At 32.6% G+C, this 25,184-nt stretch overlaps 1 protein-coding gene across 1 annotated transcript; it reads left to right on the top strand.

Moving 5' to 3' along the window:
- Nucleotides 1-6,256: 6,256 nt before the first annotated feature.
- On the top strand, nucleotides 6,257-24,915 carry LOC122298607 (disease resistance protein RPV1-like). The gene is made up of 4 exons (XM_043108428.1): nucleotides 6,257-6,788; nucleotides 21,678-22,782; nucleotides 23,522-23,803; nucleotides 23,895-24,915. Exons 1-4 carry the CDS (start codon nucleotides 6,286-6,288, stop codon nucleotides 24,885-24,887), a joined length of 2,883 nt encoding a protein of 960 aa, XP_042964362.1. The 5' UTR covers nucleotides 6,257-6,285; the 3' UTR covers nucleotides 24,888-24,915.
- The last annotated feature ends 269 nt before the right edge of the window (nucleotides 24,916-25,184 follow it).

The following is a 25,184-nucleotide window of genomic DNA, read 5'->3' on the forward strand; positions in this document are numbered from 1 at the left end:
TAGTTGCCTTCTTGAGGGTTGCTAACCCCTCCTGCACTTGATTCATCCTCATTCCTTCAACTATAGTAATCTCTCACGCCTGGACAGGGGTGTAACCAGTCCGGTTTGGTCCTGTTTTGGATAAAATCTATGATCGAACTGGTATGTACCGGTTTTTTATTTTCAAAAAGCGATTACACACCTATTACCCCCCCTAAACCGGTATGTTCGGTTTTACCGATTTCGGTCCGGTCCGATTCGATTTTTCGGTTTTAATATATTAAGTACGTTAATATTACTAATGTATTTATCAAAAGAAATATATTGAGAATTTATTAGGCAATAAAATGTATTTAATATATATATTTTATATTTAAAACATATGATCAAATAAATATTTATGTATAAGATTAAAATGTTATGTTATAAATTATGATATATTATTTCATACAAAATTATATATAAAATATATTATGTATAATATTAAAAATTAATAAAATATATATATAATATGTGAATTGGTCTGGTTCGGTGTTGGAAAACATAAAACCGATTCCAAACTGGATTTGACCGGTTTTTAAAATGAAGAAATTGATTCCAAACCAAACTGATCGAAAACTGGACCGAACCATCCTGTCTGAGCCAATTTTTCAGTTTGTAGCTTGGAGTGTGCGAAGTTGTTTCTTGGCGACAGTGACCGAGTGGAGGTCGTAAGGGTGCTATTGGTCTGTTATAGGGGCTGAGGGGAGGTGATTTGTGAAAGGGAAGGGCTTCTGTGTGTGGGTGATGTCTCTTGGAGGCTACGGCATGCTGACGGTAACCAGAGAGCTAAACTAGGGCTTGAAGGAGAATGTGATACTCGTACGGTGCATAGAGCTTTTTTTTTTTTTTTTTTTATAGGAAATATCAACCTTTCATTAAAAGAAACTACAGACATTTATCAAGCCAAATAGCTTGAGAAATAAAGTCTGGACAACAGTCATCCCACATAGAGATATTCTCGACATTCCAAGCATATCGGGCAAGAATATGAGCTACCCGATTACCTTCTCGATAAACATGTTGAAAAAAACATTCAACAAACAAATCACACAACTTTCTAATTTCAATCAATAAAGGAGTGAGCATAGCTCAAAACACCCATATAAGCAATTATTTATTTTATAACTAATTTACATTTTGCTACAGTATATTCTCTACATCTAAGAACATTGTAAAAAAAAAAATGTATAAATTTTTAATTCATTTCTCTATCTTCTCTTTACTCATTCTTTCATTGTCAAAAGCCACTTTATTTGGTTTTTGTCTCTCGCTGGACCTCTTGAGGTAAATATTCCATTCTCTAATTATACTTTGATACAATTTTCATTATATAATCTCTTCTTTTTATTTTTTGATTTAATTTATATTTTGATCTAACTTATAAATTTAGATTAATTTAAAATAAGGCATAATTATATGAAATTGTATACGAAGAGATATTGCAAATATAAAAAAATACGAGGATATCATTAGTAATTAGAAAAAATATTTGAAATGAATAAAAATATCAAAAAATATAATATTTAAATGATATAAAGAAAAAATTAGTATGTAAAATAAAAAATATAGATTTTGGTGATGTATTTTAAATGATAGCATGAAGAAGCCATTAGCAATGATATTAAGAAGTTTAACGTGGTGAGATTTGTAGAGTTGTAACCTTGTTTGGAGATAATATTTATCGTGGGGCGTGAATCTTAGTGGAAAGTGGAGATGTACATGGCTTAGAATTATAGAGAAACCAGCATCGGCCTAACAGGTTTGGGTTCATCTCATGGGTCAATTACAAAATAAATAGATTTCACTAAGTCCATAAAAAATTAAATATCTTTAGCCTAATTATCAAACCCAATTAAACTTCATAATCTATCACAATAAACTTTGAGCTTATGACCTATTTAAAATCACTCGTTAAATCTCAAATAGGTTTTATATAAATATCAACCTCAATAATTTAATACCTTGCGAGTTATTCAAGAATGGCCCATTAAACTTAATGTAGGCCCAATAAAATTATCCATTTTTCATCTCTAATAAAATTGGAAACCTCTCTAAACTTAAATCCTGATTCCTGGCTATGTTTAGATATTCAGTAAGGTGATCTCGGATTATCTGAGAATAATAATAAAAAGTTATGAAAAAATAATAAAAAAATATTAAATAGTAATGAATAGTAATAAAAAGTAATGAAAAGTAGGTAAAAAATAAATATAAAATATTGAATAGTAGTGATGTTAGTCCAAACACAATTGATCTTGACAATCGGTTACCTAACTCGATTTTTAAAGTTACGTACAAGATGCTGCAAAATCACTTTTTTAAAGTCTTCGATTTTGTTGGCTATCAGAATCAAATTTCTTCATGAATGTTAATTACTTTCCTACTTTGGATAAGTTAGATCTAAGTAGGAGTGATATTTTTTTCTTTCCCCAAAGCGACAGATTTGATGGGTTGAGAATTCCTTCATGGGAATAGGTATGTCCATTTTCCTCTCTTTCTTTTCATTTCAACATTTTTGTGCATGACTTTGTTTATAACTTGTAATGCTAAGAATTTGTTTATATTCGAATAACAGACATTCTTAGAGCACTTCTAATGGCTTCTTCATCCCATTCTTCAAAATATATTACTGAAATTTACTTTTTCTATTTTACGTACTGACTTTTATAATATATCATTAATTAGCTTCTTTATTTTCTCTTTTAAAAATTTTATGTACAGTTACTTTTGAGTACTCTTTTATGTACTCTACTGATGTGATTGGTTGGGTATGAGAAAAATTAATTTAACCAATCACATCAGTAAAGAGTGTAGATAGTTCACAAAAGTGATTGTATGTACGTAACATTACTCTTCTTCTTTATATTATTTAAATATTATACTTGTTAATACTTTTTATTCATTTAAAATGTTTACTCTTAACTATCAATTATATTCTTGTATATCTTGATATTTGCAATATCTCTTCATATATAATGTCATATAATTATGTTTTATTTTAAATGAATACAAATTCATAAGCTAAATTAAAATATAAATTGATTAAAAAAATGATTATATTTATGAGAATATTCTCGAAGTATATCATCAAAACAGGAAAGATGATACACAAAACAACGTACCCTTGTAGTGTATACCCACCCTCTTATCCGTATAAGAAAAAAACGCTAGTGATACCATGAAATGTTAAGTGTTATGATACTTTATTCTGAAATTGCAATAGAAAGATCCAAAGAGGGACCTTTGATGAGCTGGGTAATCGTTAGACACATTGATCGGTGTAAAACTGTAAGTGTATAGTATTGTAATTTTATAGTAAAGTGATAAAAAAAATATCATCCTCAGTAATTAGTAATTTACTTTTGACAAATACCGAAATTATATTAATCTCGACTTTATTTAGAGAAGTCACTAAGATTTTTCTAATTGCAATTTAAATAAAATCAATTCAAAGACAATATTTAAAGGAAAATAAAACTGTTGTTAAAAAATCAAATTAATGAGAAATAAAAATTTTAGAAAATCTATTTCATCTAATCCCTCACTATGCTTTAATCACCTAACTAATTGAATTTAATTCTATCTGTATATTAGCAAATCTCTAAAAATATCCAAAATCCTCTTTCGATAGTCAATTGATAATATTCTTGTTTATCATTTTACACAAGAATATACAAATTAATAAAGCAAGAAAGCATTAAGACCAACGATTTTATTACTATATAAGTTCATACAAGTCTTTCGATCTCTATATTTACGTACACCGAAATATCTAAGATCTATTCTATAATTCTTTTTTTTTATAGCAAATCACAAGAACAAAATCATCTAATTAATGGTCAGTCAATTAGAAACAATAAATTTAGAATAAATCTAACAAACATGGAAGAGAATTACTTTAAACTAACATAGACATGCAAGCCTAGTTTGAAATTAGATTACATCATTTTCTTAGAATAAAAAATAAAAAATAGTTCATATTAAAAATTAAATTCAAAATAAATGAATTCACTATAATTTTTTGAGAGAAATGGAAAAAAAATAAATTAATAAAAAATACTCCTCGTCTTCCCAGCCTTTCAGTCACAGCTTCCTCCTCACAGTCGCAGCTCGTCTTCAAACTGAAAAAATATCACTCCGAATGACGTCCATGCATCCAAATGAAAATTGAAAGAAATCCCATGATCACGTGTTGCATCTCGCTATGTCCAAAAGCTCGTGTCTCTCCTTGTGCATCTCGCATCCCAGCTTCATAAAGGAAAAATATAGTTACAAACATAATTATGTATTAATCTGTACACTAAGGTGATGTGATTGGTAAAAAAGTAAATTTTATTTAAAACAATATTAATTTAAATTTTAAGTATGAATAAATCAATATAAATATACAAATTAATACACAATCATACATATATAGCAAAACTCCTTCGTAAATAACCAGAGCTCCTCATGTTGCGTCTAACTGCTGCTTCTCCGTGTCCCATGCATAAATTCCACGAGCCTTACGTCTTGCTTTCTTCAGCATGGCATCTTGCCTTTTTATTTTCCCCCAACAACCCAGCGTCCAAGTCAAACTGATGGGCCCTTGATTTTCGCATGTGATGTCTCTTTTATTTTAGCAGCTCCTCTTTTCAAGTAAAATCTTCATTTAAATAAGTAAAAAAATTTGAATCTTCATTTTTTTTTTAAATTTGAAATAAAATTTAAATAATGACAATGAAGTTTAAAATTAATAAAAATAAAAAAATTATATTAAACCTTAAAATTAGAAGTAATAAAATATACTAAATTATGCAAGTTATCATGCATCCATGCATGAAACCCAGAGCTTCTTCAACATCTAACACGAGAAAAGTGCGTGAATGATAAAAAAGGGCTGAAATGAAAATATGGAACTTTTGGGCAACGAGAAAAGAAACTTAATTAGAATAGAGAGAAATTAATTTAAAATGTTTTAGAGGAGAGAAAAAAAAAATTTCAAGAAATGATTTCAATCTAGTTCAGCTTTTGCGAGGAAGCTTATGATAGTAATCTCTGTGAAATATATAATAATGGGCCGCAACATTTGGATTCTGAAGAAGAAACTTTTTTGTGTAATCATTGGATTTAGAGTTGGGACCAACCCAGGATTGAAGAAGATTAAATTTGTGTTAGAATCCATGATGGATGGTCTTGGAATTTCTTATATATTCATTCAACATATAAGCTTTGATTGGACTGACTCAGACCGTGTATTTTGGAAGGAATTCTCTGTGGTGCCTTACAAGCTACTCCCTAGCTATTAGATGAAAAAGGTATATTGTTTTTATATTTTGTATAAAAGTTTGGAAAAGTTTTGTGTTGATTTATGGCAGATCTTGGTGTAGCCCTTGTGATCAAACTTTATCTCTATTTTCCCTTCACGCTTTTTTTAGACAGAGGGAGGGTGGAGGGGCCGAAGACATATGCCTCCACTAATTACCCGATCATCAAAGCTTATATTGTTTTCCTTTCATCTTTGGTTCTGATATTTCCAAATTTCATTATGGTCGATGTCTATTCCTGCAATTCATTTTCCCAGCAATCGCATACAACCCATCGATATCTTTAAACTAAAAAGTCAAAATTTCATCTTGCACGGCAAAAGAAGTTTGAAAAATTGTTCATTTATTTATTAAAAAAAAGGTAAGGGAAACGTCATGTTTCTGCAACAGTCTGCATATATATATGAATTAATATAAGTAAATGTCCAATCAGTATTGGCGGTCCATGAAGGCCACCTATTCTTGTTTTGTGTGAAACATCACGAACACGTTTGTGGGGCTTTGATATTAATATTTTGTGTGAGCACAAGTGTGTTGTGCTTTGTAAGCGTTCTTTTATTCAATGGTAGTGATATTATTTAAGGAAGATTCTTCTTGTTATTCTCACACTTCACACACTATATTTATTTTAATTTTTTTTTATTTTTTCTATAATAAATATGTAGTATATGGATGATAAATAGAATAATTCAATTAGTTAATAAGAATAAAATGAAATAAAAAATAAAAATAAATAAAAAATAATATTTTAATATATAAAGTGTGTGGTGTAGGATGATGTGTAGCATTTCTCATTATTTAATACACGGAAGCGTTTACGTAATCAAAACGCGTTTTCTTTCTTTTGTTAGTTCTTTTTCTTTTCCCAATAAATAATTATGCAAAGCTGCATCTGCTCCTCTATTTAAAGAGAGTGGACGCCTTATCTTTATCAGAATTGCATACACTTATCTTCAATTCAATGGCATTCAGTTCACCCTCTTCCTCTTTCTCTTCTTCTTGTCCTTTCATTCCTAGATGGTCTTACGATGTATTCTTAAGTTTTAGAGGAACAGATACTCGCAATACTTTTACTGTCCATCTATACCTTGCTCTATGTCAAAGGGGAATCAAAACCTATAAAGATGACAAAGATATTGAAAGAGGAGAGATAATTTCACCTACACTTATCAAAGCTATTGAGGAGTCCATGATTTCCATAATTGTATTATCTCCAAACTATGCATCATCTACATGGTGTTTAGAGGAGTTAACCAAGATCATTGAGTGTAAGAAAATAAAACAACAAATTGTTTTACCAATATTTTACCATGTAAATCCATCAGAAGTACGAAATCAGAGTGGAAGTATTGGAGAAGCATTGGCTAAACATGGAGAGAGGTTTAAGGAGGACCCCAAGATGCAGAGGTGGAAGGAAGCCCTACAAGAGGTTGCTGGTTTGGCTGGAGAACATTTGGAAGACAGGTATTTCTTTAACTATTATATTAATTGATAATAGAGTTTTTCTTTAAACGAAATTATTTATTTAAAAAATTATAATGTGTTCTTTAAGCATGTGAAAAACATAAAATTTTTTAATGACATGTCAATTTTTTAACCTAGCCTTTTAAAAAAGGCATGTGATGTTACATGCTCAATATAACACTTTTCATCTTTATCGATCCATTAGATTTTCCTCCCATCCAATTTGAAAAAAAATTCTATAAAATCCCAATGAATGCATACATCTATACGTATTTTCGTTATTGTTTTTCTCATTTAATATTAATGGGACATGGACCTTATAACCACTGTGGACTTTACTAGGCCTTGCCCACCTTATACCAATATATTAAAAATTGATAAACATGCATTACACTTCGTAACATTTTACACAATAATATTTTAAAATTACGGGTATTTTTGTAAAATACCTTATAAAACTAACATCATTTTACAAAAGTACTATTATTTTATAACATATATTGTGAAATATATTGTGTAGGTATCATTACTCATATATATTTGGGCAAAGTAGCAACCAATTTCCCCCACATCAAAGATAAAGGAGATGACTTAAAAGAAAAATATAAAAAAATTATTATACAAACTTATGTGATATATCAAATAATTTATTTTTTTTATAAAATAAATTTAATTTTTCACATCAATACAAATGATTTTATAAACCTCATTTATATAAATTTAATGTTTGGCCATCAATACCGTCTCTAAAGTCAAAGATAATCTTTAAATTAAAAATAGTTTCATTTCCAAACATATAACATCTATAATCTTAAAACTCCTCAATATTTTCTAAAGCATTAAAAACTCAAGAAACTATTTTCACAAGAAAACCACCCCACAAGGTGGCTATACGTACACCACGTCAACCTGAGTTTTTTGGCCGCCAGTGGTGCAGCCACCGTTGGGAGGCTATACAACAGAACGAGCACTACAACAAATATGGCTTTTAGTGACAGATTATAAATAGTGACGGTTTCCAAACTGTGACTAAAACATATTTACTGTGACGGTTTGTGAGAACTGTCACTAAATGTTGGGCAAGAATTTCAAAACGTTCGGACGTTTCCCATAATACGTTCGAACGTCACAGTAACGTTCGAATGTTATGTATATTTACGTGCGAACGTAAAAAAATTAGCGTGAACGTTCGAACGTTTTAACTATTTACGTGCGAACGTGAATATATTAGCGCCAATGTTCGAACGTTAATGTGATAAAGTTCGAACGTTATATGTAAAATTACATAAATTAACCATAATATATATTTTTTTTAATAGTAAGGTTGAGTAACGTTATATTAAAAAAAAATTAAGAGTAGAAATTAAGCTACACAATACATACATTAAATATTTGTGTCCATTACATATGTCGAAAATAAAAAACGTTCGAATGATAAATTTTTACAAATCACTTTCAGAACTGCTGGTTTACAAAAGATCGAAACTCCTCAGTCAATGTCTCAACCTTATTGTTTAGCACATCTACATGATGTGCAAGATGTGCGACAGCCTGATCTATATGTGAAATCTGTCTATCGATCTGTCGGTCTATATGCGCCTTCATATCTGTCATCATTGTATCAACCCAAGCAGGTCGCACATTCCCAGGAGATGTAACTCCCGGCTGCTGACTAGTACTCGCCGACGGGCGAGCAACATCGGCCCCAGACTCAGTCGGGGGAACAAGATCTGGCATAGGACCAGACTGACGCCGAGCTGAGCCTCTCCCCTGTCCAATGCTCCGGCGGTGTGTGGTTATGTCGATAGGGCTCATCTGGTTTATCACCATCTCCTCCGCCTGGAGTGGCACTCCCCGGGCTAGTAATAAGCGGCTGATGATGACTCCGTACGGGAGATTATCCGTGGTAACGATGCTGGCCTCGTAATGGATCTGCTCAAATATAACAAGGGGCAAGTCAATGGACTCACCACGTGCCAAGCCAATTAGGAACTGTGCACGAGCCCGACTGAATGTGCTCTTATGTGCCACCGGGTCTACATTTGTTGCAACAAAAATGTGCAACATGCGAAAGAAAGGCAGCAGCTGATTCTGGCTGAAGGAGTTCGGCCTATCGAGCTTTGTGCGGTCCGTGCCAGTGAGGATGTAGAAATCCTGGTCCCGCTCATCGTCACCAACCTCAGCAGCAATAGGATCGCCCTCGGGTCGATCTTCTTCATGACTGGGCATAAACTCAACAGGGCCCGAAGATGAAGCAGAAGCAGCTGGATCTGCCTTGAATATGCCCGGGGAAAATGCAGCTGCTATGTCATCAGCCTGAGCAGCTGTCGACTCAGGTAGCATACGCGGAATCTGGAGCAAGTCGGCGAGAACATCCGTCGAGAACTGAAACTGTACACCGCGTACACTGAGAGTATGGGATGATGCATCGTTAGGCATGGTGGCCATCCCAATGTAAAACTCTCGAACCATTGTGGGGTAAATCTTTCCCCTCAATGTGCATATGGGGCCCCAGCCTCTGGTGACGAAGACGTCTCTCAGCGTCTTTCGGTCCCAGCTGAGCTCATCAAACTCATTAATGAGGATTTCTCGTTCCCCCATAACAGTTCGTGCCCCCAGTCGAGCGATGTCCGGATTGCCTCCATCCCTCCCTCGCTTCCTTGTCGTCATATACTGAGCCATATCCTGAAAATAAAAAAAAATATATAAGTTATAACATTTTAAAAAAATGATTATAATCACAGATACATATGTATTATGACATATATGGATTATACTAAAAATTAAAATATCATCCTTATAAATTTACATAATTTTGCGAGTAAAACTTTTAAAGAAACTCACTTTTTCAATATATAAAATAATAATACCTAAAAGAAACAATATAAAAAAATTTTATATTGTAAACGTTCGAACGTTAATACAATGTACGTTCGCACGTTAAAATATGTCCGAATATACAAAGATGAAACGTTCGGACGTTTTTATCGAACGTTTCATTCAAACGTTCGATAAAAACGTGCGAATAAGTTCATTACGTCCGAACGTATTACCTAAACGTTCGGACGTAATGAATTTGAATCGTCATACGTTAGGACGTTCTTACTAGCCAAAGAAGACCAACGGATTACGTTCAAACGTTTTATCCAACGTTACGTTAAAGCGTTGGATAAAAACGTTCGCACGTAAAACTAATACGTTCGCACGTAACAATATAACGTGCGAACGTATTGAATACAAAAGGTCACACGTTCGGACGTTGTGTCGTGACGTCCGAACGTTACGACACGGAATCGCTGAGTCGACTCAGCCATTACCGAAAGCTTCGAAACGCATGTTTCGAAGCCACAAACAACCAAAATATGAATTTCAAAAGATGGGAACTGTTTCTACGGTCCTATTCTATCATTTTACTGCGAATGGTGGCCGGAAATGCAAGTTTTATAACCGGGCTACGGTGGGTTTCGAATTTTTGAAACCCACCGATTAAAAGCAAGGAAATAGAAGAGGGAGAGGGCACATTACCTTTTAGTGACGGTTGCGGTGGCGGATGGCGACGGTTGCGGCGGCGTGCGTGGCGGAGAGGATGAGAGAGTTTGAGTTTCCGGACCGGTTTCGTACAAGTTATGGCCTGGAAACCGTCGTGCCTGGCCTTATATACAGTTAACGTCCAAACGTTAATTAATTAACATTCGGACGTTAACTCCACATGCGAACGTTATGTATATCACGTTCGGACTTAAAATCATACGTGCGAATGTGATACTTTTACGTTCGGACGTTTTGTTAACATGCGAACGTAAATCTATTATGTTCGGACGTCAATCGAAACGTCCGAACGTTTTGGTTATAACATTCGAACGTTGTTACACTATATATTATATTATATATATTATATAATATATATAATCTAATATATATTATATTACCTATATATTACTATATAATATGATATATAATATATAATATTATATATTATATAATGTATAATATTATATACGTATAATATACGTATATTATATACTATATAGTGTTATACTATATAGTATATAGTATATTACACTTATGTTCTATATAGTGTATACTATATAGTGTTATAGTGTATGTAGTTTTAATACGTATATAGTGTTATATACGTATTATTGAAACCGTTATTATATAGTATATATTATATAGCACTTTATAATGTTAATATATATAGTATATATTATATAGTAGTATTATATAGTTATTTATATATCCAATACTATAGTGTATATACTATAGTATCTATATAATAACTATAGTATATTATATAGTAATTATATAGTCTATAATATATATATAGTATATACATATAAAGTATATGTATAGTATACTAAGTATTACACTATATTTGTAGTATATATACTATATTATATACAAGTAGTATATATAACATAGTACTAGTACTATATTATATCTATAATATATTTACTATATAATATATTATACGATATTATATAGTTATTATATATAGATAACATACTATATAATACTTATACTATATTATAGACTATAATATAGATAATATAGTATATAATACTTATACTATATTATAGACTATAATATAGATAATATATTATATAATATTTATACTACATTAGTATATAACTATATTACTTTAATATAGTTATTAGATAAACTATATTAAAGTATACTATACTAGGATAATATACAATTTTTCCAATATAATATATTATAATATACTTGTTATAACTATAATATATAATAAGTATATTATATATTATAGTTATAATATAATATATATTTTATATATATTATATTTATATAAAGTAATAATATATATAGTACATTCTTATATAATATTTATGTTATATATTATATAATTGGTACAAATTATATATTAATTAATATTGTATAATTTAAAATTTAATATATAAGTATATTATGAGGAATATACTAAATATATAATATGTAAATAATAATATTAACGTTCGAACTTAAATTCTGACGTTCGGACGTTATAATAAATTCGGAGGGAAATTTCCTGCTTAAACCAAATTTGCACAGTACGTTCTAACGTACTATTTTAACGTTCGAACGTTACTGACGAATACGTTGGATGGACGTACATACGTGCGAACGTACTGTATAATTATTGGGCGGGATAATTTTACGTTCGAACGTTAATGAATAAACGTTTGCACGTAAAATGAAACGTTCGAACGTTCATTAATGAACGTCCGAACGTTAATTGCATAACAAGCAAAAAATAAAACTTTCACGCACGGGAAAGCAGATTCATTTCTGCTTTCCTCCGTGCGTGTTAGAGTGAGAGACAGAGAGAGTTTTAGAGAGACGGAATGCTAAAGGAAGTGGAAAGCAGTGGGGAGAGAGAGAGTTTTAGAGAGAGGAAGAGAAGAAGTGGAGGGTTATAGTGAGTATATGTTTGCAAAGGTATTTTTTTAAGCATTAAGGTAAATGGTTTTTCTCATTTTTTATTTGTAATATACATGATAATTATCAATGTTTTATTTCATATATATTTAACTAACTAGTATTGTGTATTTTTTGAAGGATCATTTGTTGTGAATTGTTGAGAAGTTGTGATTTTTGAAGAAGAATTTATTTAAAGCACAAGGTATATATACTAAACTCTATTGTTATATTTTATTGTGGATATAAGTTGTGATTAAGTTTGTGTTGTTTGGATGAATTAAAAAGAAAAATTATTGTTATTGAATATGTTTATTCTTAATGTGATAATGTTTTAGTATAGTGTATGTTTTTGAATAATAATTATTTGTTAGTTTATGTGTCTATTTTAGTAATTTGTTGTTATAAAAGAATATATATAACAATTTATTTAATAAATAAATTGTTATATTATTTGTGTAAGAATAACAATTTTGGTATATAATTTATTGGATGATCATAATTATAAATTATAATATTACAATTATAACTATTATATATATAATTAGTTAAATAACTAATATAATAAATTATCACATGACCCTAAGTATCAATTATAAGGCATAACTATTTAGTAACTATATTAAAAAATCGTATTACTAAAATTATAATATAAATAAGTATTATAAAATAATAATACTTATTTATCTAATAGCTCAATAATCCTAAATATTTTATCTAATAATATATAGTATAGAGTATATTAGTATTAATCCATAATAATAATTATCATGTAATGTATAGTATAAAAAAATGATTAATAAGAAATAGATAAGTAATTATAATAATAGTTACTTATTTAATAACTATATTTTATTATAATAATTATAATAATTTTGGCAATAATAGTAATAATTATATAATAACTGATATTGTTTAAGTGTTATCAATAATAATTTTGGCAATAATAGTAATAATTATATAATAAGTGTTATTAGTAACTTATATTTGTAATTATAAGATATTTTATAGTAGTGTTATATATTATATAGCTGATAAATGACATATAATATAATAAATAAGGAATTATATAAGTCTACAAATAATTTCTAAGTGTTATCAATCATTAATAATATAAATATTATTAGTACATCGGTATAATTCAAACAATGTGCGCTAATTTATTGTTGACTTTTTTGTTAGATATTGTATAACATTGCATAAATAACCTTAGACCCGTTTGGGAATTAGTGTACATTTAGGTGTACATTAATTCCTGAATTGTCCAGTGTGGACAGTTTGAGATTATATTATCTGTATTGCACATAAACGTTATTCATACTTTGAACGTTTAGTATGAAATTTCGGTGTCTTCCTCATTTGTTCTTTGGGTATACTGTTCTTAGGGTCATAATCCCTATATGTGAACATGTATACTTGGAGAACTATGGGGAAGTGCTGCCGAAATTTTTACTAACATTCAAAGTAGTAGAGTGACGGGAATTGTGCAATATGGAGAATATAATCTCGAATGGGATAGGACCAACTACCTTGAGAAAGAGTACTTTGAACATGATGTATCATGACATGCATGTGTATTTAACTTTACCTTAATTACTAAAAAATTAGATGTTTTTAGAAATGGATAAAAGTTGGATGCGTCTACGCGATAGACTTGGAAAAGATTACATACCCTATGCGCGTGGAGTAAGGGCTTTCATTGATTTTGCAAAGGCGTCTGCTGATAGTCGTGGTTACATTAAGTGTCCATGTCGAGGTTGTAAAAATTTGTGTGCGATCGGATTGGATGAAGCTGAAAGTCATATATTTGTGAATGGTATGGATTTGGGCTATACTCGATGGGTACTGCATGGTGAGCCGTATGCTGAATCAGCGGATGACTTATTCAGTCAGCGGGAAAATTTGCACAACGTGGATGATGATTATGAGCGAGATGAGATGGAGGAGATGTTGAGTGACATTGGAGCTGGGATGTTTATGGATGAGGTTGACGACAATGGCTCAAGTGGGCGACGGAATGATTCAGATAATTTTCCAGAAATGTGGGAAGATGCAAAGCATGAGCTTTATCCAGGTTGTACAAAACATTCTAAAATGTCGTTTATTGTGCGGTTGCTTCACTTAAAATCATTGTGTGGAATGTCAACCAAAGCAATTAACATGGTATTAGACTTATTTAATGAAGTACTTCCCGAAGGATCTGCATTGCTGAAGAACTTTTATGAAGCGAAACAGTTGAGAAAGGGATTAGGATTTGAGTATAAGTCCATACATGCGTGCAAGAATGATTGTGTTTTATTTTGGAATGAGAACGAGGAGAAACAAGCATGTCCTGTATGCGGAGAGTCGAGGTGGAAGGATAAGAAAAGCGTTCCGGTTAAAGTATTGCGATATTTCCCATTGAAACCCCGGTTGCAAAGATTATACATGTGTAAGAAAATAGCTCACGATATGAAGTGGCACAAAGAGAAAAGAGTTCAAAATGATGGATTTATGAGGCACCCTGCTGACTCACTTGCGTGGCAATCTTTCGATAATCAGTATCCAGAGTTTGGGATAGAAGCAAGGAACGTGCGTCTCGGACTCACAACTGATGGATTCAACCCTTTTGGAAATATGAGTACAAGTTATAGCACTTGGCCTGTAGTGTTGATTCCGTACAATCTTCCACCATGGAGGTGCATGAAGGCGCCCAACTTTTTGTTAACTTTGCTTATCCCCGGCCCGAGATCACCTGGGAATGACATTGACGTATATTTGCAGCCGTTGATTGAAGAGTTGAAAGAGTTATGGGAAGCAGGCGTCAGAACTTATGATGCATCCACATCAACAACTTTTCAGATGCATGCTGCGGTAATGTGGACGATAAATGACTTTCCGGCATATGGGAATCTTTCTGGCTGGAGTACTAAAGGAAAGTTAGCGTGTCCGACGTGTAATAAAGAAACTACTAGTGAGTGGTTAAAATATTCTCAAAAGTTGTGTTTCATGGGTCATCGACGTTATCTACCAACTAATCATGCATGGAGAACAGAATCCGCTAAGTTTGATGGACGCGTAGAAGATAGAATTGCACCAAATGAGTTGTCTGGGGAAGAGATCCTGGAACAATTGGTACATGTGGCAGCGAACAATTTTGGCAAAGGTCGGGGAAAGAACAAGAGAAAACGAGGCGTAGCAGAATTGAATTGGACAAAGCGTAGTATTTTTTTTGAGTTGCCGTATTGGTAGTCCTGCATGTTGCGACATAGTTTGGATGTAATGCATATTGAGAAGAATATTTGTGATAATATACTGGGTACATTGATGAGCATCAATAAAAAGACGAAAGATACGATTAAGACAAGGAAAGATCTTGAGAGAATGGGAATTAAACATAATTTGCATTTACGAGTGGATGGTGAGAGGGTGGTCATGCCGCATGCATGTTTTACAATGACAAGGGAGGAGAGGATGGACTTCTGCAAATGGTTGCAAGGTGTGAAGTTGCCAGATGGTTATGCTTCAAATATCAGTAGATGCGTAAGTCATGATGACTGGAAAATTGGTGGATTGAAAAGTCATGACTGTCACGTATTTTTACAGAAGTTATTACCGGTGGGAATTCGTGGGAAGCTAACATCTCCTGTACGTGTTGCCATAACTGAACTATGTATGTTTTTTAAGGATTTGTGTGCTCGGGTAGTGAAGCGAGATATGCTGCAGAAATTGGAAGAAGACATTGCTACTATACTATGTAAATTTGAGCAAATCTTTCCACCGTCATTTTTTGATGTCATGGTCCATTTAGCAATACATTTACCTCGGGAGATCATGTTGGGTAGACCAGTACAGTTCCGTTGGATGTATCCAGTTGAAAGATATTTAGGTCGACTGAAGCGCACTGTTGGGAATAAAGCCAGAGCTGAGGGTTCAATAGCAGAGGCCTATATACACGATGAATGGTTAACATTTTGCTCTTTATATCTTCGTGGTGTTGAGACACGATTTATTCGTCAAGAACGAAATGCTGATCTTGCTGCTCCGCCTTCTCGTGAGCTATCAGTGTTTTCTCAGAATGTACGACCTTTGGGTGCACAAATGGGTTACGATTTACTTGATACAGAGTTGGGTAAAGTTCGGTGGTACGTACTAAATAATTGTCAGGAGATTGATCACTATCTCAGGTATGTCGTTGTATAAGGTTTAAATAATTCTAAAGATTATATACAACTTTAACTATTGTTATGTAAAATAATATGATAATATATACTATACAGTGAGCACATGGACAAACTTAAGATGGAAGGCGTCGAGGATATAGTGGCAAGACACGAGTCAGAATTTTCTAGATGGTTTGAACAACGTGTATGAACTAAACTCTATACTATATGTTACATGATGAAAGTTTTAACTCTAGCTAATATTTAATAAATGACATTATTTAAATTGTTAGATATTGGAACAACGTGCTCGTGATCCCGAATCAGTCTCTTTTGAATTGTATGCATTGGCCCGTGGTCCATCAAACAGAGCACTTCAATACACTGCATGCACAGTTCGAGGTTATAGATTCCATACTCTGGACCGTGAACGTAATAGAAAAACTCAAAACTGTGGTGTCTTGGTCGAGGGGAGTCATGGAACAGATGATATTGATTATTATGGTGTCATTCGTGATATTATCGGATTGAAATATCTGGGTGGGTCTATAACATATGTCTTCAAATGTGATTGGTGGGATCTAGGCGGTGGTCGGGATTCAATATATAGGGATAATCATTTTACGAGTGTCAATACTGCATCTAAATGGTACGAAGATGATCCATTCGTACTGGCTTGTCAAGCTACTCAAATCTATTACTTGATTGATCCAATGAAAAGTGCTGATGAAGATAGTGGAGAGATAACTTGGTGAGTTGTACAAAAATTTGTCCTTCGAAATATATATGAAGTAGGAACGAGTGCAGATTACGATAATAATGGAGATGAAGATGACACTCTAAATGTAGAGGCCTACCAGGAAGATGGAGGAGGGGGTATTAACTTATTTGTTGACCTCGGTGCACTCGAGTTGCTCCCCTTATGTAGAGATGACGTCCCACTCATCCATCTCGACCCGTCTTCATTAAATTATCACTCAATTGAAGAAAGTGAGAAAAGTACAGAAGAAGAGTCAGAAGAAGAAGACGAACAAGAATCCGGGGGGGAAGTGGATAAGGATGACGAACAAGAGCTTGATGATGATGACGAAGATGTTATACAGAGACATTCTGAAACAAACATGGAAAATACATCCGAAGATGAAGACTAAAAGTACTAAAAAGTTTATTCATATACAGCCATTATAGAATTTTATAATAAATATAAATTTATTCTAATAATATTTTTTTCTTATATATAATCATTTCCAAGTATGCCGCCAAAAAGACAAAGGAGAAATGTGCCTCCTCCACCGAGTCCAAGTCCTGAACCCATTGAGGACTCCCCACCTGAGGAGTCTGTTCCCGAAGATGAAGTTAACATTACAGAGAACGATGCACAGTCGACACCTACCGGTAAGGAATGTTTACGTTAATACTATATATACTTGAAGATGTTTGTTTCAATAAATAATATATATAACCTTCAAAATTATACTATCATTTATTAGTTGATGAACAATTGGCTCGTCGCGGTCGTGGCTATACACGCGGCATCTCACTTGAGAAAAATCGAAGGCATGGTAAATTGAAAATCACAATTCCTGATAATTCCACTGGAGGAGTGAATGATAGTGCAGCAGCGCTTTCCTCCTATATTGGCACAGTAATTCGAGCTTACGCTCCATTTTATGTGCGCTCCTGGAGAGATGTGCCGAATGAGATTAAGGAACACATTCGGAGTCGTGTGCTGGTGAGTTTACTTATTATATCATTTTTTTCACCTACATTAGTTTATTATATTTTTAACGTTCCTAATTTATAATTAGGATGAATTTGACCTCGACTTTGGTCGTAGCGAGGATTTGAGAACTGTGAATGAGTTAATGGCTACACTATTCCGACGTCACAAGGGACGATGTCACGACCATTTCAAAAAATTTGAGACGTTTGAAGAGGCTGCACAGTCCCCTTTCCAGCAGATGAAATTAGATGACTGGATAAAGTGTTGTGATCTTTTTGCCTCTCCAGAATATCAGGTATTCTAGAATTATTTTCTATAATTATTTACATTTATATTTGTTGTTTATATTATATGTATGTACATATATTACAATTAACGGTGAGAATTATTTTTGTAGCACTTAAGTTCTACAAATGCAAATAATAGATCTGCTCTGACTATTCACCATCGTGCTAGTTCAAGATCATTCCATCGTCTTGCTGAAAAAATGGTAATTAATAAACGTAATAATTCATATTTTTTCTTATTATTCTTTTATATAAGTACTAATATTGTCTTTTTCAAATTGCTAATGTCATTTTCTTAGAAATGTGATGATCCTGAAAACTTTTCCCTCATTCATGTCTATGCTGCTGCTCACACTAATGAGCATAGTGAGTGGATGGATCCTGCAGCTGCAATTAATTATGTAAGCGGTGTTCCTTTTGTTGAATAAATTATGTAACATGTGATTAAATTATTTTTTATTTGTATTTCTTTTAATATGTTACTTATTGTGTGTTTTGATCTCTCAAACTGCAGGGAAAAATGATGGAGATGCAGTCAGCTTCTGGGGATTCCTCTCCTAGTGACTTGGACATTTTTTCACAGGTGCTTGGGCCCAACTCTAGTATGGCAAGAGGTTTGGGACGATCTTTCAAGCATTCCAGTTCATCTTCCTCAACCTCATCGACATCACAAATTAATAATCTTACCAAAGATTTAGAAGCTGCACTACGCGAGAATGAGTATATGAGGTCTAGACAGCAAGAGTTGGAGTCCCTCTTAGAGCGACAGTCTCATTTAGAGACGCGTTTGCAGGACCAACAAAGAGAACATGAGGAAAGAATCCGTAGTGAGGTCCAAGAGCAAGTGCAGCGGGAGATGATGCTGCAAATGGACCGTGTTATGTCATTGCAACAGAATCGTGCTGGGCGGGGAAAGAAAAAGAAATGAATCTTATTTCTGTATTACGTTTTTTACATCTAATTTGAAAACAGTTTCAAACAATATTGGTTGTGAAATATGTACTGTAATGTGAAACAATTGGTTTGTTTATTAAGTGGATGAGTTTAGCATTTCTGATATGTACGTTCGAATGTAAAAAAAATACGTTTCAACAGTATTAAACGTTCGAAAATACGTTCGAACGTAACCTTACAAAATAGTAACAAAACGTTCGAACGTTTAACCCAATTTAAAAAAGCGTTCGAATGTCAAAAAAGTTTAACGTTACAAACATCCGAACGTACTATTTACGTTCGAACTCTACTCACTTAACATTCGAATTAACGTCCGAACGTCATGATACAAACGTTCAGACATTATTTCATTTTCGTTGGATTCGAGATTCGAACGTAACGTTCGCACGTATAAACGTTCGAACGTTTACATTATACGTCCGAACTATAATCAACTAACGTTAGCTTTTCTCGTTCGGATGTCAGCTCCTCCTTTTTACGTTCGAACGTATAATTTTAAGTTCGAACGTTATATTCTATGACGGATTCTAACCGTCACAGAAAATCATACGTTCGAACGTTATTTCAAACGGCACATCTCCAACCGTCACTAAAAATATTTTTAGTGACGCTTGTACAGTAAACTGTCACCAAATGTAATCCGTGACGCACATTACGTGACAGTTGTTGTGACGGTCAGAAACCGTCACTAAATATATTTCGTGACGTTTTTTGCATTTCTTGTGACAGTTTCATCTGTCACTAAAACCTATTTTTGTTGTAGTGGAGTATGGTTCTCTCGTTAGAAAAGGAATTTAACTAACAAAAGTCTTTACATTTAAAATGCTTTTATGATAGGTTTCACCACTTTTTTAAAACTAGATCAAAGTATTGTCTTAAAAAGTCTTTACGTTTTACAACTATTTCACAAACACTTACACTCTACACGAAATCACCTTACATCAAAACAAATCCTTAACTCTTCGATCAAAGGATTTAATAGTGAACTAGCACATTTATCTATGTCACTATAGATTTCCCATTTGAATAGTAAAATGTTTCATCTTATCTCATAATTATAACTTTTTCAAATTTCCATACAAATATATAATAAACAATTTAACATATTCAAATTTCAAAACAATAATAATATTCTAACAATATTTTATTAACTTTCAAATTTTATCTAAAACTATCTCATTTTATCTCACTATCCAAACCGCACCTAAAATTTTTGGATCAATCTCGTCTGCTTGCTATAAGTTCTCTCGAGTTTCCCTCTATCTTTTGAATTTTTTTTAAGGATAATTTCATATGCTAAACAAGGTCATGATCCCTAATTTCTTACAAATTTTAACAGATTCTCAAATTGCATTTAAGTGCATGCCATGCTAGGCTCATAACAGATCATATATTACAACTTAAGCTTTTTCATTTCTCGAATAGGAAGTTCCAAATCCATTATTTTCTAGGCATATCCATGTGCCGGAGAAGTGCACCAATTAGATAACAGAAACTTTATCGCACTTGAAGCAATAAATGTTCTGAAATGAAAATGTTTTTATTGTAAAACTGTACAAACAAACAAGAACATACATAAATCCCCAATCTTCAATGTAGTGTTTCCTAGCTAATTAATTAAGTAGACTATAAAAAGAGAGCACAATTATCCATCAGCCACCACAGGTGCCATAGACTCTCCATGAAGCCTTCCTTGTTTATTGTCCTTGCATTGGTTTAACTCATGCTTTGGGTAGGTTTTGTATCTACATTTCTTGTTCTACATTGGTTACGGTTTGTGCATCTATGCAATGTGCTGATTTCTCTTCTTCCTTTTTTTTTTTTTTTTTTCCTCCTACAAGATTTCTAGTGCTCATGCTGTGAGCACTAGTATTTGCTTTTATAGTTCTTTAATTTTGTGGTAGTCATGGCCACTATAATTTAGGTTATGTTTGGGTAGTGAGGATCTCAGATGATATATGAATAGTAATGAAAAAGTAATGATTAAATGCTGAATAACGGTAAATAGTAGTGAAAAATAGTAAAAAAATAATTATAAAATATTAAATAGCAGTTAATAGTGGTGAAAAGTAGTAAAACAGTATCAAATATGAGATCACTCCACTACCCAAACATAACCTTAGAGTTGCATATTTTAGAGAAACTTGTTTTTCCCTTGTGGCCCAATATACCACGTGGAAGTGATCTTCTACATTAACTAGTATAAAAAATGTATATTTATTAGTGTCTTAACCTTTTTCATAATTGTATTAGGTGATATAATAATTGATGCATTGACACCCCATGACTTGTAAGTAGTGAAACTCTATATATTTTTATGTGAAATATGTGACTCGTTGAATGTTCTGTTTTCTTGTATTGGCAGGAATGAATCTGAATTTATCGATAAAATTATTCGATGGGTGGATTCTAAAATAGAGAGATATACATACCAATTAGACATTGCTGAGCATCCAGTTGGACTAGAGTCTCGTCTAAAAGACTTGAATACTAAGTTAGGAATTGGAAGGAATGACATTACTCTCATGATAGGGATTTATGGAACTGGTGGGATTGGTAAAACAACTATCGCCAAAGCAGTCTTTAACTCAATTGGACAACGATTTGAAGCTAGATGTTTTCTAGCAAATGTTAGAGAGATTTCAAGTCGAGAGGACGGTCTGGTCAAACTACAAGAAAAACTTCTTCGTGAGCTCTTAGGAAACTTTGGAAGTTTTAATATTAGCAGTGTTGGAGGTACTAATGTTATAAAGCTTGGGCTTTGCTTTAAAAGGGTACTTCTAATTCTTGATGATGTGAATGAGTCACGCCAATTAAAAGAATTAGCTGGAAATAACAATTGGTTCGGTCCAGGAAGTAGAATTTTAATAACAACAAGAGATCAACATCTATTAACTTATCATCAAGTTGATTCAATGTACGAAGTGCAGGGATTGGACGACAACCAAGCTATTCAGCTATTTAGTTGGCAGGCATTTAAAAGAGACAAGCCAGTTGAAAGTTATGTAAAACTCACAAATTGTATAATAGGTTATGCTAAGGGCCTTCCACTAGCTCTTATAGTACTTGGTTCAGATTTGTGTGGTAGAAGTATACAAGAATGGAAAAGTGCATTGGAAATGTATGAAAGAAGTCCTCACAAGGATATTTATGAAATTCTTAAAATAAGTTATGACGGGTTGGATGATAATGAAAAGGATATTTTCTTGGACATTGCATGTTTCTTCAAGGGGAACTCTATAGAATATGTCACAAAAATACTAAACAGTTGTCGTTTTTCATCATCTATTGGCATTGCAAGGCTTCAAGATAAGTGTCTCATCAATATTCGTGATCAGTGTGTGGAGATGCATGACTTATTGCAAGAAATGGGTAAAGAAATTGTTCGACAAGAATCGTCTAAAGAAGCTGGCAAACGTAGTAGACTCTGGTTTCATGAAGATGTTTGCCATGTTTTAGAAGAAAATACGGTAAGATCACACTAATAAAAACCTTTCAATATAGATTTTTAGTTAAGTTGTGGTAGTTTTCTATCTGGAAAATGGTTAACCTACAACTCTTGCAACCTCTTAAGAATAGTTTTGTAAAGTTAAAAGTTTAATTTTATTGAAATGGCATGTTATCTTTCGTTGATTGCAAAATGGATTATAAAAGAGTTTTGAATGTATATCATGACCATTTGTCCGTTTCTATATATAGCTCCCGTTTTACTTTTCATAAAAGAAAATCACAATTCTCTCCTTAAAAAATTATATTTTTTGAAACTTTCTGTAGTTTAGTATTAAACTTAATTTAAATAAATAAAATAGAAAAATAGAAACAAAAAAGCTTAAATTAAAAAAGGGCCACCACCCATAGTTGTGGCAGTCTAGAGCTACCATTAATGGTGGCCTTGTGGCAACAACACATAAGGGCGACCCATTCTTTATATTATTTTTCTTTTCTATTTTCTTCTAAGTATTTTTTCCTTTTTTATTATAATTTTATAAAGGCAAGTTTTCATTTTTCCGAATATTTTTCTATTTTTTAGTTTTTAATGTTAATTGATTTGATTTTTTGAAAGTTAATTTATAAAAATTTTCATTTCAATGATTTAAGCTTAATTTGTTTTGATTTCACAGTGTTTCCACAATATTAGCAAGTGGTAATAAAAGATGAACAACTTTATGATCTTATTTTGTTGGAATACTTATGCCTTTGTCTTTATAGGGAACAAACAAAATTGAAGCGATTTTGTTAGATTTTCCTGAAGGAGATGACATGATATGCTTGCATTCCAAGGCCTTTATGAAGATGAGCAATCTTCGACTGTTTATAAACTTGAATGCGCAATTTTCTGCAGGACCGAATTATCTCTCTAATGAATTAAGAGTATTTTATTGGCCTCAATATCCTTCATCATTTTTACCTTCTAATTTTCGTGGAAATAATCTGGTTGAATTTAAAATGCTTGATAGCCTCATCAAGGAGTTAGGCGGCCTAAAATTCAAGGTACCACTATTATTTTCAATATTTCTTTCTTTAAAACTATGAAATAGAACTTCATTGAAGCTAATAGATTTATTTTATTTTATTTGGACAGAACTTGACAGATATGGATTTATGTTGTTGTAAATTCTTAACAAAAATTCCTGATCTTTCAAGCAGCCCAAATTTAGAGAAGTTAAATCTTAGAAATTGTGAGAACTTAGTTGAGGTTCATCACTCTGTTGGATTCCTTGATAAACTTTTGAGATTTTATGTTGGTGGATGCTGCAAGCTTAGGATTTTGCTTAAAAGATTGAAGTTAAGATCTCTACGTTCTTTTAAGCTTGACTTTTGCTCGAGTCTTGAAGACTTTCCAGAGATTGAATGTGAAATGGAATTTTTACATGCATTAAATCTTCGTGGCACTGGCATAAAAGAACTACCTTCATCAATTGAGAACGTCAAAGGACTTAAAAAGTTATATCTAACCAGTTGTTGTCTGAAAAAATTACCTTCCTCAATTGATAGCCTTACTCGGCTTGAAGAATTATATGTAGCAGGCAGCATTGATCAGTTGCAAAGTCTATGTATTGTCAAAGTACTCAATAGTTTTTCACAACCAATAGACATTGGAAGGGTGGAGGAGGATGGTGTACAATCCATGCCATCTGTAGAATTGACTTCAACAAATTCAAGCATCTTTAATGATGTAGGTTCCTCCGCAAGTACGATTTGGAAATCGCTACAAGTTTTAAGTCTTCGGTTCTGTTGCCTGTCAGAATCAAATTTCTTCACGAAGGGTAGTTACTTTCCTGCTTTGGATAGGTTAGATCTAAGTGGGAGTGATATTGTTATATTTCCAGCTCAAGGTGTCAAATTTGTTAGCTTGACATACCTTTGTTTGAACAATTGCAAGAAACTTGAAGAAATTTTACCTCTTCCATTGAGCATAGCAAGTGTTCACGCTCGTGAATGCACATCATTGGAAAGTTTTGCACTACTATATGAAATACTCATTAAAAACAATGGAACGAATTATCCTAACCTCCGAAGGATTGACTTGTACGGATGCCATAAACTGCTTGCGAATATGAGGCTGATTCCTTAATGGGAATAGGTATGTACATCTCTTTTCCTTTTTTGTTTTTCAACGTTTTTGTGTGTGACCTTGGTTTATAACTTGTATTGTTGAAAGTTTCTTTTTTTTTTTTTTTTTTTTTTTTTTTTTTTTTTTTTTATATTCGTATAACAGAGACATTCTAAGGAACCAAATTGGGCATACCCACTTAAAGTAAGAGATATTGACATTATATTTTCAGGAAAGAGGATTCCAAGCTAGTTCAGTTATCAAGGCCCATGATATTAATATGTGTGAAATACCAAAGGAAGATTTGGTGAATGTCGA

Source organism: Carya illinoinensis, chromosome 16 (genome assembly GCF_018687715.1).
Source record: "Carya illinoinensis cultivar Pawnee chromosome 16, C.illinoinensisPawnee_v1, whole genome shotgun sequence".
In the NCBI taxonomy this organism is placed as follows: domain Eukaryota; kingdom Viridiplantae; phylum Streptophyta; class Magnoliopsida; order Fagales; family Juglandaceae; genus Carya; species Carya illinoinensis.